This window comes from Anarhichas minor, unplaced genomic scaffold, assembly GCF_050575085.1.
Source record: "Anarhichas minor isolate MPS153535 unplaced genomic scaffold, ASM5057508v1 ptg000042l, whole genome shotgun sequence".
NCBI classification, from domain to species: domain Eukaryota; kingdom Metazoa; phylum Chordata; class Actinopteri; order Perciformes; family Anarhichadidae; genus Anarhichas; species Anarhichas minor.
In genome coordinates this window covers 5950862-5965640 of record NW_027466488.1, presented here as the reverse complement: position 1 = coordinate 5965640, position 14779 = coordinate 5950862, and the positions used below count along the sequence as shown (strand labels likewise).

The 14779-nt window shown below is 40.7% G+C and overlaps 1 protein-coding gene across 1 annotated transcript; it reads left to right on the top strand.

Moving 5' to 3' along the window:
* The first annotated feature begins 5922 nt into the window (after window positions 1-5922).
* Window positions 5923-13965, top strand: ddx21 (DEAD (Asp-Glu-Ala-Asp) box helicase 21). The gene is made up of 15 exons (XM_076109957.1): window positions 5923-6097; window positions 7201-7521; window positions 8015-8090; window positions 8365-8543; window positions 8695-8812; window positions 8945-9130; window positions 9593-9738; window positions 10077-10226; window positions 10349-10510; window positions 10726-10845; window positions 11228-11301; window positions 11513-11672; window positions 11935-12069; window positions 12715-12759; window positions 12876-13965. The coding sequence occupies exons 1-15, from the start codon at window positions 6014-6016 to the stop codon at window positions 13152-13154; spliced, it is 2235 nt and encodes a 744-aa protein (XP_075966072.1). The 5' UTR covers window positions 5923-6013; the 3' UTR covers window positions 13155-13965.
* Window positions 13966-14779: the final 814 nt, after the last annotated feature.

Genomic DNA, 14779 nt, shown 5'->3' with positions numbered 1-14779 from the left:
TACCGCGCTTATGTGCCCATCCCCCCACGTGAACCACACCTTGACTAAACAATGTTTCATATCTTCTCACTTTCCCCCTAAATATACCTTTATTTGTGCCTTGCTCTCATGTACAATGAGTAGGCCACTGATGAGGTGATTTTCTGTCAGAGAGGCTCTGGACCTAAAGATGAAGAAGAGATTGAACCAGAGATAGACGAAGATGTCTCAGAAATTGAAGACAACAATGATCCGGACTATTATGAGACTGACCAGTCAACAAATGGCGAGGAAATGGCACCAGAGAAACAGGCACCTGAGGTGACATTCCAGTCCAAGGGTGGCAACTTGCTCTGGTATTCATCCTCCCAGAACAGAGAGTTGAAAACATAATAAGGATGATGCCAGGGCCAACACGATATGCAACATCTCGTGTGGATGACATCAAGTCCAGCTTCCAACTCTTTTTACCAGAGTCCATTGAGGGTATTATACTGGACATGACAAACCTGGAGGGGAGGTGTGTGTTTGTGGACACGTGGAGAGCATTGGACCAGGTGTCCAATGCAGGTCTCCAAGCCTACATGGGTCTGTTGATTCTAGCAGGAGTATATCGGTCAAACAATGAGGCTAGAAAAAGTCTGTGGGATGCTGAGTCTGGGAGGTCTATATTCCTGTCAACGATGTCCTTACAACAGTTTAATTAAATTTGGCGATACATTTTCAGTGTCTATTCTTTGTATATTCACAGCAGTTATTCATATAAACCACTAGTCTGAGACATTGTTTACAGCTTAAAAGGGTGTTAAATAAAATTTGGTGATGATTAATGGTTTTTGTGTTAATGTAAGAGCAGTTAAAACAGACCGGTCAAATTTGACCGGGAACACTAAAGTAAGGGGGGAGAAACTAACACGACAGGAGGGTTAAATCACAATAAAGTGATTTAGTATTTGCTGATGTGCCCTGAAACTGATATTATGGCCATATATGTATATATATATATATATATATATATACAGTATATATCCTACATACAGTATATATGAATGGTATACCACTCTGATTCAACGGCATATACCACTAATATGAACTTTCAAGCAGCACCTGCCTTCAGGAAATGGTGTGCCTTTGGAAAAGTACTGGCATACCACTCTAGGGATAGGTACCTAACCCTGAACAACAGTAGCATACCATCTGCCACTTTTCCATCTCGGCGTCACTCCCTCAGACACTGAATTAAAATAGTATCAAGAACAGTGTAAAAGAACTGCATCACAGTCTAGCTTGTTAACAAGTCTTATACACATTTATAGTTAATTTCAACTGCATGAACTCACACTTGAATGAAAACAATAAAGAGAGAGAACACCTTAAAAGAGGACTTGACTGCAGCGTCTGGCTGGTATCCTCAATCTCTGACGAGTGACTGTAAAACAAACTTTAGAAACAATGTTCTGAACTTCTGGAAAGTTCTGACATCCAGGATAAACACACTTAAAAGAAGCTTTGGGTGTGCAACTGTGGGTTTGCATGTGCCTCGCATATGTTAACATATCAGTACAAGTAATACAACAATACCATACAGTTTAAATATGCACCTATGTGATGAGCTGATTACGTTAGGTGAAGAAATGAAGCTAAGACAATGGACCACAATGGACTAACATTCAACAATAAAATGAGTTTGATCTGGGCCCCGTTCCTCGTACGTGGTTCAATTAAGTTGATCAAATGTCCTATTAGCCAGCTGAAATTAACCCGATGATTGAAATCAGGCTATCTCGGTTTCTCCAAGGCTGATCCGCTCTCAAACAGTCTCGTTAATTCGAACCAGACGATCAGGATCAGGATAATTGCGCGTGCCCGTCCTACTTCAAAAGGGGGAAGCGTCGATCACCGAAACCATGATTTTCTAACAGTACAATGGAAAATCCACGCAGAGAAAGAGCCACTTTTTTCTCTGCTGACGAGAAGGAGATGATTATGACCGCATATGAGGATTTCAAGACCGTAATCATGATGAAGTCTAACACCACCACCGCTGCGAGGGCTAGACAAGAAAGCATGGCAAAAGATCGCAGACAAGTTAAATGCGTAAGTGTTGGGAAAATGTATAGGCTCATTTTAAGTGCCTCATCACCAGGGGCGTCGTTAGGCTTATTTTAGGGGGGCTGAATTTTTTGGTGATGTCATTAAATTAAACTATTGTTTCTCACATGGACAAGTTATTTATAACTCTAAGATGCTACATATGAGCGTGCGTTCTGGTTTGTATGTTTTCTCCCCCTTCAAATTACAATCCAATAGCCTATCATCATACTTAACGATATAAAGTTGACACTGTCAGGTCCATTCTCCATCCATTGTGTGCGGTCCCTTTAAGAATTAGGATTTGGGAGTGACGCGGATATGAAAGCTAGTTTATCCATCTTTCCTTTACAAGCAGGAAAATTATTTCTCTCTTTATTTGAGAAAAGTTCATATTTGTGTTGTCAAATTTCACTATGACCCTGAAATTCTGTCTCTTGTGTTATCATATACTGAATGCAAGCAAAACTACAGAGCAAAATCACACTCTTTCTGATTGAACCAATCTATGAACTGTCTGAACAATGGATATCCACGGCCCCAAATGGGCCCCAAAAAAAATTGCCGCGCACTACACGCGCAAACATGCCACTCCCCTTGGGGCTAAGCCCCCCCTTTCTTTGAATCCTAGAAACGCCCCTGCTCATCACCCCAATCAATCACATTATATTTCTTTAAATGTGCCTGCTGGCAGTAGATTTAATGGAATGCATCATCGAATGAGATGTTATAGCGAAAATAATGATCTCAACTCTTTCAGAATAATTAGATAAAAACAAGCCCAAAGAGTATCTAATTGATACGAATTAATAGATGCTCATGAGGATATATGTACTGTATGCGCATATGTATCATGTACTATATATGTGTATATACATGTATGTGTAGATTACCATATAGAACTAGGAGTTTGAATATGTGTGTGTGAATCTGTGTATGGGCGGATCAGTATATGTATGTATTATTCATAATCAGAAATTCAATCAATTGAAGCAGTGAAAAGAAATTGTGTGTGATTCTCTCTATTCTTATCATGAGTCTACCTTAATCATTTTCTACAATAATGATATGCTATGGTGTACATATCATTATGAGTGCTTTCAACCCCCATGTAGTTGCAACACAGCCATCAAAAGGACATGGGAGCAAGTAAAAATGAAGCACAAAAACATTATTCAGAGTGGTGAGTCAATCCAATATGTGCCATGGTAATGTATTGAACAGCTTGTCAGTGTCATATCCCTCATATTTTAGCAAACAAAAAGAGGGCTGATATGGTCAAGACAGGGGGAGGACCCAAGACTCCAGATTTTACCGCTGCTGAGGAGCTGGCACCCCAGCACAATAGGGGTAGGCCCATAATGGAGGGCATAGTTGGAGGCAGCTCCTCTGGAGAGGTGGGCAGTACTGTGAGGAGGCCTTATCTCAAAGGTAGGTGCACTTCATTCTGTGAGTTTCCTTCGTAATTAGTCATTTGGTTAACCATCGTCACATTTTGCAGTGGCTGGACCTTCGGTCACATTGCTGCAGCCACCACCCATAGTGTTGGTCGGAGGAGAGGAGCCCACTGATGCAAGTTGATATTGCTGCATCATTGTGTAATGATTCTATACATGTTCATTGTGTGTGTGTCTTTTAAAACCAAAGACAATTTTCCAAAGGGGAGGTCTGAGTTTAGTTGGCATCTGACCACCACACTGAACAAAGTTATGAATGGTTTTCTTGTCTTTTGTTCAGGGTGACCATGAAGATGTGCGGACGCTGTACAAGTGGTACTTGCGCACTGAGATAGCGTACCGCCAGCTAAAAATGCGAAAGCTCCACAAGGAGATCGCGTTGCTCGATCGGCAGCTGGATGTAAGTGTAACCATGTAAAGCAAAGCTTTGCCTAAAGTATTTGTGAGCTTTGGCATGAATTGTAACTGAACTGAAATTCTTCTTTCTTGTGCACCTTCATTTACAGGCTGACAAATAGACTCCAACCAAATAAAGGCTTTCTTCTACAACATGGATCTCTTGAACATGTTCCTCTATTCAGAATCTGAATTATTTTTATTGCCAAGTATACTGTCATATACAGGACATTGACTTAGTGATTTGGGAGCATGGGACATAGACAACCATATAAATGAAACATGCAAACATAAAGAGAAAAACATGGTTTGAGTCCAACATTACCCAAAGTAATCTGAACACCTAACTAAAATGATGGTGGGCAATTCTGTCCCTTGCAGCCGGTCCAAATTTGTACAAAAAGCTATTGAAAACAAGTATACAGAGAAATATGTCAAAGAGAATATTAATATAAAGATGTCTTACAGTACACCATATGTATTTGTTTCAGTAACGTAATAGGCTTTGAATTTTCTTACATTTTCCTTTCGAAAGTTTCAGCAGTGCTGTGCACACCACTCTATTGCCCATTTATGTGAGAAGCCTTGTGACTCTCATGTGTATGATCTTATAAAATTATATTGATTTAGGATATTATACAATGTCATTCATACACTATTGGCTTATCTGCCCTTTCTTTCCTGTTTTTATATCATGTTTATGCTGTCCACACTGATGTTGAGCTGATTGTCTTTATGTGCAGCAACGTGCATGAAGACCTTTGTTGGAGTCAAATGTACATTTTACTTTACTTCAAGCATGCATTTTTGTGAATGTACACACTGCTGCCATGTAGGCTGTTTATCTATTGCATCTATTGGCCTTCTTTGTTTTTGTGGGTTTAATTTACCCTGTTAAACTACAACTTTTTAAACATGAAAACATACTGTTGAGTTTGACAACATGTGAATATGGTAATAAGCCATGATTTTACCATCAAAGCTAGGTTCCCATACAATGCCTTAATTTGCTTTATACTATGTTTATTGTTCATCGATTTTTTTAAAATTTTGTTTACATAATACTTGCATGGATTTTGTACTTTAAGGATGAATTCAAGGATTCACCCAAATTGAGTCTCAAGCTTTCTCCCATACAAATGGATTATCCCAATATGCATTGTCTCAGTATAACAATAGTGCCTCTGCTGGCACTCATCTGATGCATTGGCACCAATATCGCGCATGTTCTGTTGTGATACTAAGAAATACTAACTTAGAGAAAACATTTGTACTAAATTGTTTGTTGTGCCAATTCATCCGTTCACAAGTTTATAGCACTTCAATATTCAAATAATAGACCATTTGCACTTTGTTACACACTTGCTTCATATTGACTATCTATAAAACTATTACTGATGGCAAAACAGAGTGAACTGAATAATAAGTTACCATGGGATCTTTAAGCATGCCCCTTTAGTAACCTAACAGAGCAACAAAAAAGATATATGAAAAAAAATATAATAACTATATAATACAGTAAATACGGCAAACAATTTGAGTAAGCCTTTTAAATGTTTCAGTGAAAATTGTTTAATGAGTGAAAATGGTTAGTAATGGATATTGCTTACAATCAGGTTATGTAAAACCAACAAACTAAGTTGCCAGATGACCTGTGCGCCATCTGCTGGGAAGTTGATGTCGACGGCAATACATGTGTTTAAAGAGCACTGTGGTTTCTACTATGATGAGTGTATCAAATGATAATATGAAACCCTTTTGAGCTTGTTTGGTTGAGCTTTTATCAGCACCACTCACATTTTTACAATAAGTAGTGTAATAGAATAATTCATTATTTGTCAAATAAAAACAATTCATTGTATTATGCCTTTTAGTTATTCTACGGAGTGAACAATTCGCAGTAATACATTTTGGACAGTAGCGTCTTACGTAAGCCTAACTAAGGTTCTTGCTTGTCTATCGCTTCTATTTCTATGTCTGGCTCGTGAGCACACTTCCTCGCGAGTCGCAGCCTTGCGCGTTCCTTTCCATCCGCGTGCCCGTGGGTTGTGCTGCGTGTCTACACTGAGGGGTTCCAACAGTCGAGAGAAATGCCGACAAAAATCATCTTTGAAACTGAAGATCAAGCCATGGATGACGGCGTAGACACTGTCGCGGAGGCTAAACCCCGAAAGGTGAGCAGCGTGACTCGTGTCGCCCTGGACAGACTAAAATAACCGTTTAGCTCGTGCTATGCCTCGTCCCCGGCGACTCCATGTTTAACAACATGTGGCTCAACGCGCTAGCCCTCGGCTAACCGGCCAGCTAACTGTTAGGTAACCACCGTAAGATAGGTTTATGGAGCGATACTTGTAGTGAAATGTTATAAACATAGTGTAGTGTGACAGTGTATGAATTAAGAAAATGTACGCGATCCACTGCTAAGTTATTGTTATCTTAGCCTAGCTAAAAGATCGCAAGTGAGCTGATCTGTAGATCACATGGACGTACGGGTGGGACAACGTGGACGCCTTTAACACCAACTCCGTGTATGTCTGCGCTCTGGGCGCGACCTGATTACGTTTTATACAGCTGGGCTCGTCAGCTGTTCGTCAAGCAGACAAAACAACCGTCTTAAAACAGTGAAGATTGTCTTCAAGATTGCCCCTTTAATTACAGCTGCTACTGACGTTAACTCAAGCTCACTTACAGTAAGAGGAACTCTAGTTGGGATTGTCTCCAGTAATTATCTTTGATACATAATCGTGCACGCTACTTTATATAGTGTCAAAACGTATGAAAAAAAGTTATATTTACATAAAATGTCATATGAATCACAATATGATGTGATTGGAGAATGCTATTCATTAAATTAGCGTATTACTTTTATTGTATTATGTGGTATCAGGTGGAAATGTTGACATGTATCTCTAGTGTATGTGGCCATATTTCTCAATTAATCTGCTCATATTCCATTAACGTGCTTATTACATAGTTTATCTGCAAACGTACCAAACTGAATGAAGCGCTCTCTGAAACACACAGTGTACTTTATTTGAGACTACCTCCGCCACGATTAACTAAAACTGCGCTTCACAGGAGTGAAACCAGCTTTGATATTAACCGCCCATCTCTAATTAGACCTTAATCAAACGTCGCAATTGAAATTGCAACATGATGAGATAACTCCAAACTAGATTATACTCAAGCAGCCAACATTTTTCTCTCTTAAAACGTTGAGTAGCTGCACTGTATTTGCACAGGTTTAACTGAATCCTATTTTGTCTTTATTAACCAGACCAAAGAGGGCAAAAAGCTGAAAACCAAGAAGAAGTTTGAGGACCAGGAAGAGCAGGAGGACCCAGACTGTGAACCTCCGGCACCAAAAAAAAAGAAAAAAAAAGACAACATTGCGGTGGACCAAGTGACCGACCTCATAGAGGAGGCCGCAGACATGAACGGTAACAGTAATAGTGTTGACCCACCAGAGAAAAAAAAGAAGAAGCAAAAGAAAGCCACGGCAGAGGCTGAAACGAACGGACATTCCATCCCAGACACCCCCGCACAGACACCGGCCCAGTCAAGTGAAGACTCTGCCAGCGAAGGCGAGAAAGAAAAGGTACGACTCACAGACTGATGTTTTAGTTTTGTTCCTCTCAGGAGGAGTTGAACGTTTGTGTTGTTGCTGAATGTGTGATGACTCAGCGATGTGGCGTTTAGAATAAGTGGTGAAGTGTGAGCGACCACCATGAAAGCTGTTACTGAATACTTCTTACATTTCTGTTTTATTATATCGAGGAAATGGCCATTCTGTAGTCTTTTACGTGCTCCTTTGACTCGAAGCGTAGCTGCTCGTATGACATGTCGGATAAAAGTCGAGGCAGTGCAGTTAGTGTTTGTTACCAACAGTGGGCTGGCCTGCAATATGAGAAGCTCCCAGAATATTGAAAATATTTTAGGATTAAGTAACAAAACAACCACAACATAACTGTAAAGCAACTTCTTTCACCACTCGGCATGTTTTCAAGCATTTACAAGTTTCTCAAATTAAATTACTCCGGTTAATTTAAATTGGCTGTTGTCATATCGTCTGACTTTGTTCATTTGTTTAGGAGGAAACACCAGAGCAGAAGGAAGGGGCCTTCGCCAACTTCAGGATCTCCCAATTCACCATTGACAAACTAAAAGGTAAACCTCAAATATTTACATCTTCATACCTTAGTTTTTACCAGAGGTGAACTGATGCTTATAACATATTAATTGTTTCTGAACTGTTTTTTTTTTAATAGAATACACATGTTTTTTAATATTGAAATAAATGACTAATTCATACACACAACTCTTTTTGTACTGAAAATGTACTTTGGAGTGTTAACTGAGCTTTGGTGCTGCTGCAAGGCCTTTGGGGCGTCATAAAAACAAATGACCATCTTCTCCTCCTCACTCTCTGCCATTTTCTCAGCTCGGGGAGCCTCTTACCTGTTTGACATTCAGATCAAGACATTCAATTCTGTATATGATGGCGAGGACGTCATTGCCCAAGCCCGAACAGGAACAGGAAAGACTTTCTCGTTTGCCATCCCTTTGGTGGAGAAGCTCCAGACGGAGTCGGTGGCGTTCACCAGAGGCCGGGCTCCCAAGGTGCACACACACACACACACACACACACACACACACACGGAACCACCGTCTCACCGATCACTAAAAAACCAGCATCAGTCGGAGTCCCACTATTCATTTGTTCTCTGACTATGTTTGTGTGTGACTGAGTGTCTTTTCTGTCTGGCTGTAGGTCTTGGTGTTAACTCCAACCAGAGAGTTGGCTATCCAGGTGGCAAAGGACTTCAAAGACATCACCAGGAAGCTGGCTCTCACCTGTTTCTATGGAGGCAGCTCATACAACCCACAGCGTAATTATTTTAAGAGTCCATTTATTTACATTGATGGCTTCTTTATGTTTAATCTTATTAAAATGTATAACATGACCATGTAAATACCAGCTCCTTATTTGTATTTTGATGTGGTTTTCCCCTTCTGTCTAGTTGATGCGATCCGTAGTGGTATCGATATTTTGGTCGGCACCCCCGGACGCATCAAAGACCACCTGCAGAACAATAAACTCGACCTCTCTCAACTGAAACATGTTGTTCTGGATGAAGTAGACCAAATGTTGGACATGGGATTTGCAGAGCAGGTTGAAGAGATTTTGTCTTCATCATATGAGAAAGGTAACGTGAATCTGTGTTGTGTGAAAATCTTCTTGCAAAGCGTATATATAGGTGTCCTTGTATTTGTGTTCATATTTATGTATGTGTGTAAGGTGGAGTGTTAGGATTTTGATTTGTGTATCATATATGTAACAGGGCTCCAGACTAACTTTTAGTCTTTACTTACTTTACTTTTCTTCCTCCTAATTTCACAATAATCACAAAATAATAATCATCATACACTTCCACACCGACGACATGATGTGTGTGTGCGCGTCTTTTCGGCAGTACCCAGCTGCAAGCCTGTAATTCATACTCTCGCATGAATGTGACCACGTGAATTTTAACCCCACACACTCAAAAAAATTAAAACGATTGCAGTCTGGAGCGCTGTGTTAAAGTAGATTTAAAGATTGGTATAGAGTGGTCATGTATGTAAAAATGTGTGTGTGTGTGTGTGTGTGTGTGTGTGCTCTTCTCCAGACTCCGCCTCCAACCCACAGACTCTTCTGTTTTCGGCCACCTGCCCTCCCTGGGTTTACGAGGTTGCTAAGAAATACATGAGACCAGAGTGCAAACATGTCGATCTGATCGGCAAGAAAACACAGAGAGCTGCAACAACTGTAGAAGTAAGTGCGCGTGTTTGTGTGTGTGTGCGCGCGCGTGTGTGTTGGCAGAGGTGAAAACGGTGATTAGTGCAATTTAACAAGCTTTCTAGCATTCTTAATTCTTAGGCTTAGAGCTTTTAAAGTTGCCTGTAAGCAGGGACAGTTACAGTAGTTGAGACTGTGAAATACGTTTGCATATATCTCCATCAGGAAAGCCCAGAAAGTTGAAAAATTGCTGTATTTGTCATCATCAACACCAATGGAATTGTAATCAAGTTAAAGTCTGCCAGCTGTATACATGAAACAGTCTCTTTCTGTCACTCCCTGGCTTCTCTCACCTTGTGTTTGTCTCTCCGTAGCATCTGGCCATAGCGTGCCACTGGTCACAGCGTGCAGCTGTAATAGGAGATGTGATCCAGGTTTACAGCGGCAGCCACGGCAGGACCATCGTGTTCTCTGAGACGAAGAAAGATGTCAACGAACTTACCGTGAATGCATCCATCAAACAGGTAGACACTCGCACATGCAACAGTTTACGAATATCCGATTCATACAGCAGCAGTACAAACTGCTATGAAGAAGCAAGGAAACGTGTAGTGTTAATTTATTTTTCTTGTATGTATCGTGTCAGAGTGCCCAGTGCCTCCATGGTGATATTGTTCAGAAACAGAGAGAGTTGACGCTGAAGGGCTTCAGGAACGGGGCGTTTGAGGTTCTGGTTGCCACCAACGTTGCAGCCCGTGGATTAGACATCCCTGAAGTCGACCTGGTGATCCAGTGTTCTCCACCCAAGGTGAGATGTGTTGCCAGTACTAAGAATGTGCCATTTCTATGTAAAAGTTACATTTTAGATTTACAAATATGATCTGATCTTAAGGTACTGATTCCATTCACATAAAACAAGACAAATGTTGACTACACACTTTCTCAGTAACAGTGTTGCACGAGATATGAACTTGTCACCTCTACTTGCTCTGAAAATGTTTCTGTCTCTGTGGTTGGTGTCAGGATGTGGAGTCATACATCCATCGTTCAGGACGTACGGGCCGAGCCGGCAGACCTGGAGTCTGCATCTGTTTCTACCAGAGGAAAGAGGAGGACCAGCTGCGCTACGTAGAACACAAAGCAGTACGTGTCTTTCTTTTTTTAATTCAGTCCAAGTGGAAGAGGACGAAAGGGCAAAGAACATCGACAAGTTGAATTGTTTGAGGAGCTATGAGAAAATATACAAAACACAGCTTGCAGTCACATCTGTGCTACACATGGTATGGAATAAGGACAGGAAGGAAGGGGAGAATCAAAAGTAGTGCATAAAAGAAGAAGAGAACGCTGCGCTCCATAGCAGCCAGACTGAAAGCCACCTCATCCCTGTAGTCTGAAATGGTGTTTTAAAGTTGCACAATTTTATTGACAAAGAAATTCCGACATTCAGTGCAACCTGTTTGACTGTACTTCAGGTGGTTCCATATTGAGTGTCAACTAAAATGCATTGTGTTTGGTTGTTTTCCAGGGTATCACATTCAAACGAGTTGGCGTTCCCACTGCCAACGATATCATCAAGTCCTCAAGCAAGGATGCCGTCAGGTAGATCATCATAGTGGGAGCCGAGTGGAACCATATGTATTTTGTTTTGGATGTATGAAGCTACTGTTGTTGATTACTGTTTGACTGTGTCAGCCACATCATTTGGTTCATGAGCTTAATTTAGTGCCATGCTCAATGTGAAACAAATGTGTTAAAGTAAGCAATGAAGTTTTGGATTGTTCTGATTGTTTTTTGTCTGTATTGTGTCCAGGTATCTGGACTCTGTTCCAATTACAGCCATCGCGTACTTCAGAGCGTCAGCTGAGAAACTGATCGGCGAGAGAGGAGCGGTCGATGCTCTCGCCGCTGCCCTGGCACATATTTCTGGAGCCACAAGTCTCGAGCAGAGGTCACTGCTCAACTCTGATACTGTAAGTTTGCTTTTATACTCGTTATAAACAACCTACAAATCTCACAAACAAAGTTATATACACACAAACTCATACATTATAGTAACACATTTGGGCACACTGCTGAATAACGTACTGAAAACATTGCAAGGGTTTCACAACAACTGCAGGATGATTCAAACCGCAGCCGTCCTTGGACACACACACACACACACGTGTTATTCTTCTAGGTGCTGTAGAACCCTAATTCCACCTAACTCGTTGTTTGTGTTTGTTTTTGCAGGGTTTCACCACTGTGCAGATGGTGTGTTCCCAGGAGATGCATAATCTGGGTTACGCCTGGAGATCCATCAAAGAGCAGCTCGGAGAAGAGTTTGAGAACCAAATTCAACGAATGACCTTCCTCAAAGGCAAAACAGTACGTAAACACACACGTGTGTACATATGGGAGGTGCTGCTGGGGTTTTATACGCATCAAAGAAATTATATTTGTTACATTTCCTGGTTTTCCAATTCCAGATTATGATGTAATTTTATTATGGGAGCCACTGTGGAAGCTTTTTTTTATTATCTTAAAGTTACCAATGGGGTTTGAGTGTTAGTGAAAGTGTGTATTCGATTTGATGTATACAGTTGTAAAAGTTGAGCATGGATGTAGGCTACACATAATTGGGTCAGATCACAGCCAAGTGGTGCTCTTGTTACAACACACTTGTAATGTCTTGCCAAAGAAAGGCCCCCACAGTGCCTAATACATGGAAGTCATAGACTTGGCAAATGAAAAAATAAATGGGGAAACCAGGTGGTAAATCGAAATGCAAATTGAGAAAAGAAGCCGTGTTATTTCTTTAAAGAGCAACACTATTTAGTTTATATATAAATTCAGCTGCTGCAGCCACACTAGACATGTTACACAACTATTTATTCACAGCAAGTAAACAACAAAACATCTGTTGCCAGAGTAAATGTGTGAAACCTTTGTGTAGGTGTGACCTGACCTGTTGTGGCTCTCATTCTGATAGCACAGCACTCACCATCTCACCCTTTATTGTGTCTGTAACAGGGAGTTTGTTTTGACGTCCCAGCTGACAAAGTCAAGGAGGTTCTGGTGAGAACAACTGCAAAAACTCAAAGTCAAGATAAATAATCTAACATACAACATGTTTGTTGCTGAAGTTGACAGTCCTGCTAACATCCTTTTCACCTCACTTGATCCTTCAACAGGAGGGCTGGAAGGACGGTCGGCGTTGGCAGCTGACTGTAGCCACAGAGCTCCCAGACCTGGAGGAGAAGCAGTTCAGTGGTGGTGGAGGAGGAGGAGGAGGAGGAGGAGGGTTCAGAGGTGGGAGAGGGCGTGGTTCTGGGGGATATGGTGGCCGTAGTAACGGGTTTCGGAGCAGTGGCGGTGGCGGTGGCGGTGGCTATGGCGGTCGCGGTCGCGGCGGCTTTGGCGAAAAAAGAGGGACACACAAACGCAACTTCAGTGACGCTTTTGATTATTGAAGTGCCAACCTGGGGACTGATAAGACTGACTGCCACTCATCTGGGCTGGCAGGGTTTTTATTGGCTGTGAGTGAGTGAGTGGAATCAATGGATTTCCATCATCAGCTTTCAGATATTCAGAAGTTTCATATACAGTACATTAAATTACAAACATCCCCTCTTTCAAAATAAAGTGAAAGTTCCATGATATCTGAGTAAAGTACATTTATTTCCAACTAGCCATTTCCTGCTGGTTTAAGATCAGACTTTCTGTGTGCAGTTTATTTACACAGGACCACTGGCAGTGTGTGCTTCTTTTAGGTGACACATAAGTGGAAACTCACGAAGTGACATTTTTACTACATGTATTGGAGCATCATTCAGTTGCTATGTCTTGAATGGCATAGGATCAAAACCATTGGGAAATCAATCTATAGTAAAAGTTTAGCATTACATAATGACTTAAAATGAGATGAATGTGTCATTCATTGAGTTTTATGTAAAAGTGTTCCTCTTTTTTTGTTGTTGTACTGGGCGTTTGGGGATCGGTGGCAGTAATCAGACTTGAGCCGTTGTCCAAAAATGGAAGGTGCCTCGTTCTGACCGAACAACTTGCTACTTGTTACACGACTACAGATAACTGTGAGTAGAAAGGTGCACACAACCTTTACGGTTGTGTTCAGTGTCGGGTTGCTGCCTTACCGTCGGCTGAAACTCTTCCCCAAAATATATTGGATGATTGCTTTGCAATTGCGTCTATTTAAGAACTGTATCTACTGCTTCCATTCATTTGAATGAAATGACTTCTTCATTAAAAAAAAGGTCAACTCCGGTTGTGTTTATTCTTTTTAAAGGGGTGTGAAAATAAGCGTGTATAGATTTGAATGTGAACTGATTTTGGGAGCCAGATGCTTAACTTTTAACTTCAGCTGGACTTTAAGAAAATATACAGTCACTAAACTTGATCACTAACAGTTTAGTGCTATTAGGTTGAGACGCCAGACTGAGGAGCAACTATAAACAGCTTCCCCTGACGTCCAATAAGCACATTTCTGTTACAATTGGAAACATTTTTTTAAAATCTTGTTCATATCGAGCATGTTGAGAAGATGAGTGTTGGCTGCTGATATCTTTATTTTACAATACAAAGAGACTGTCCACTTAATTGATTTAATCACTTCAGTAGTTTCCATGGGAGTTTTCTCAAATCTTTGCAAGAACATTGTATCCCTGTAAAGTGCATTGTTACAAGTTGTGTACATAATTACAATGATACCATCTTGACAGCATTTTAAGAAGGAAACGGTGTAAATTCCACCAGACTTTAACAAAAAAAAAATGTTTGAAGTATTTCTTACAATATTTCATGTGCAAATGTTGCATTTAAAAATCATCGAAGGACTGTCTCTGTTTCGTGGGAGCAACGCATTCAAGTATTTGATTATTTTAACCTGAATTGACAAGGAGCTCATAAAAACATGTACTTGGACAAATGGAAATGATTTGCTTCCATCTACATCTAGCTCATTGTGATTAATAACAGGTTTTGTTGCAGGCACATAACAACAAAAAATCAACAAATTACACAGATCTTTCTGTAGAATTTCTGATAATGAGTTTGTGTGTCCTCTACAAGATTTTTTTTC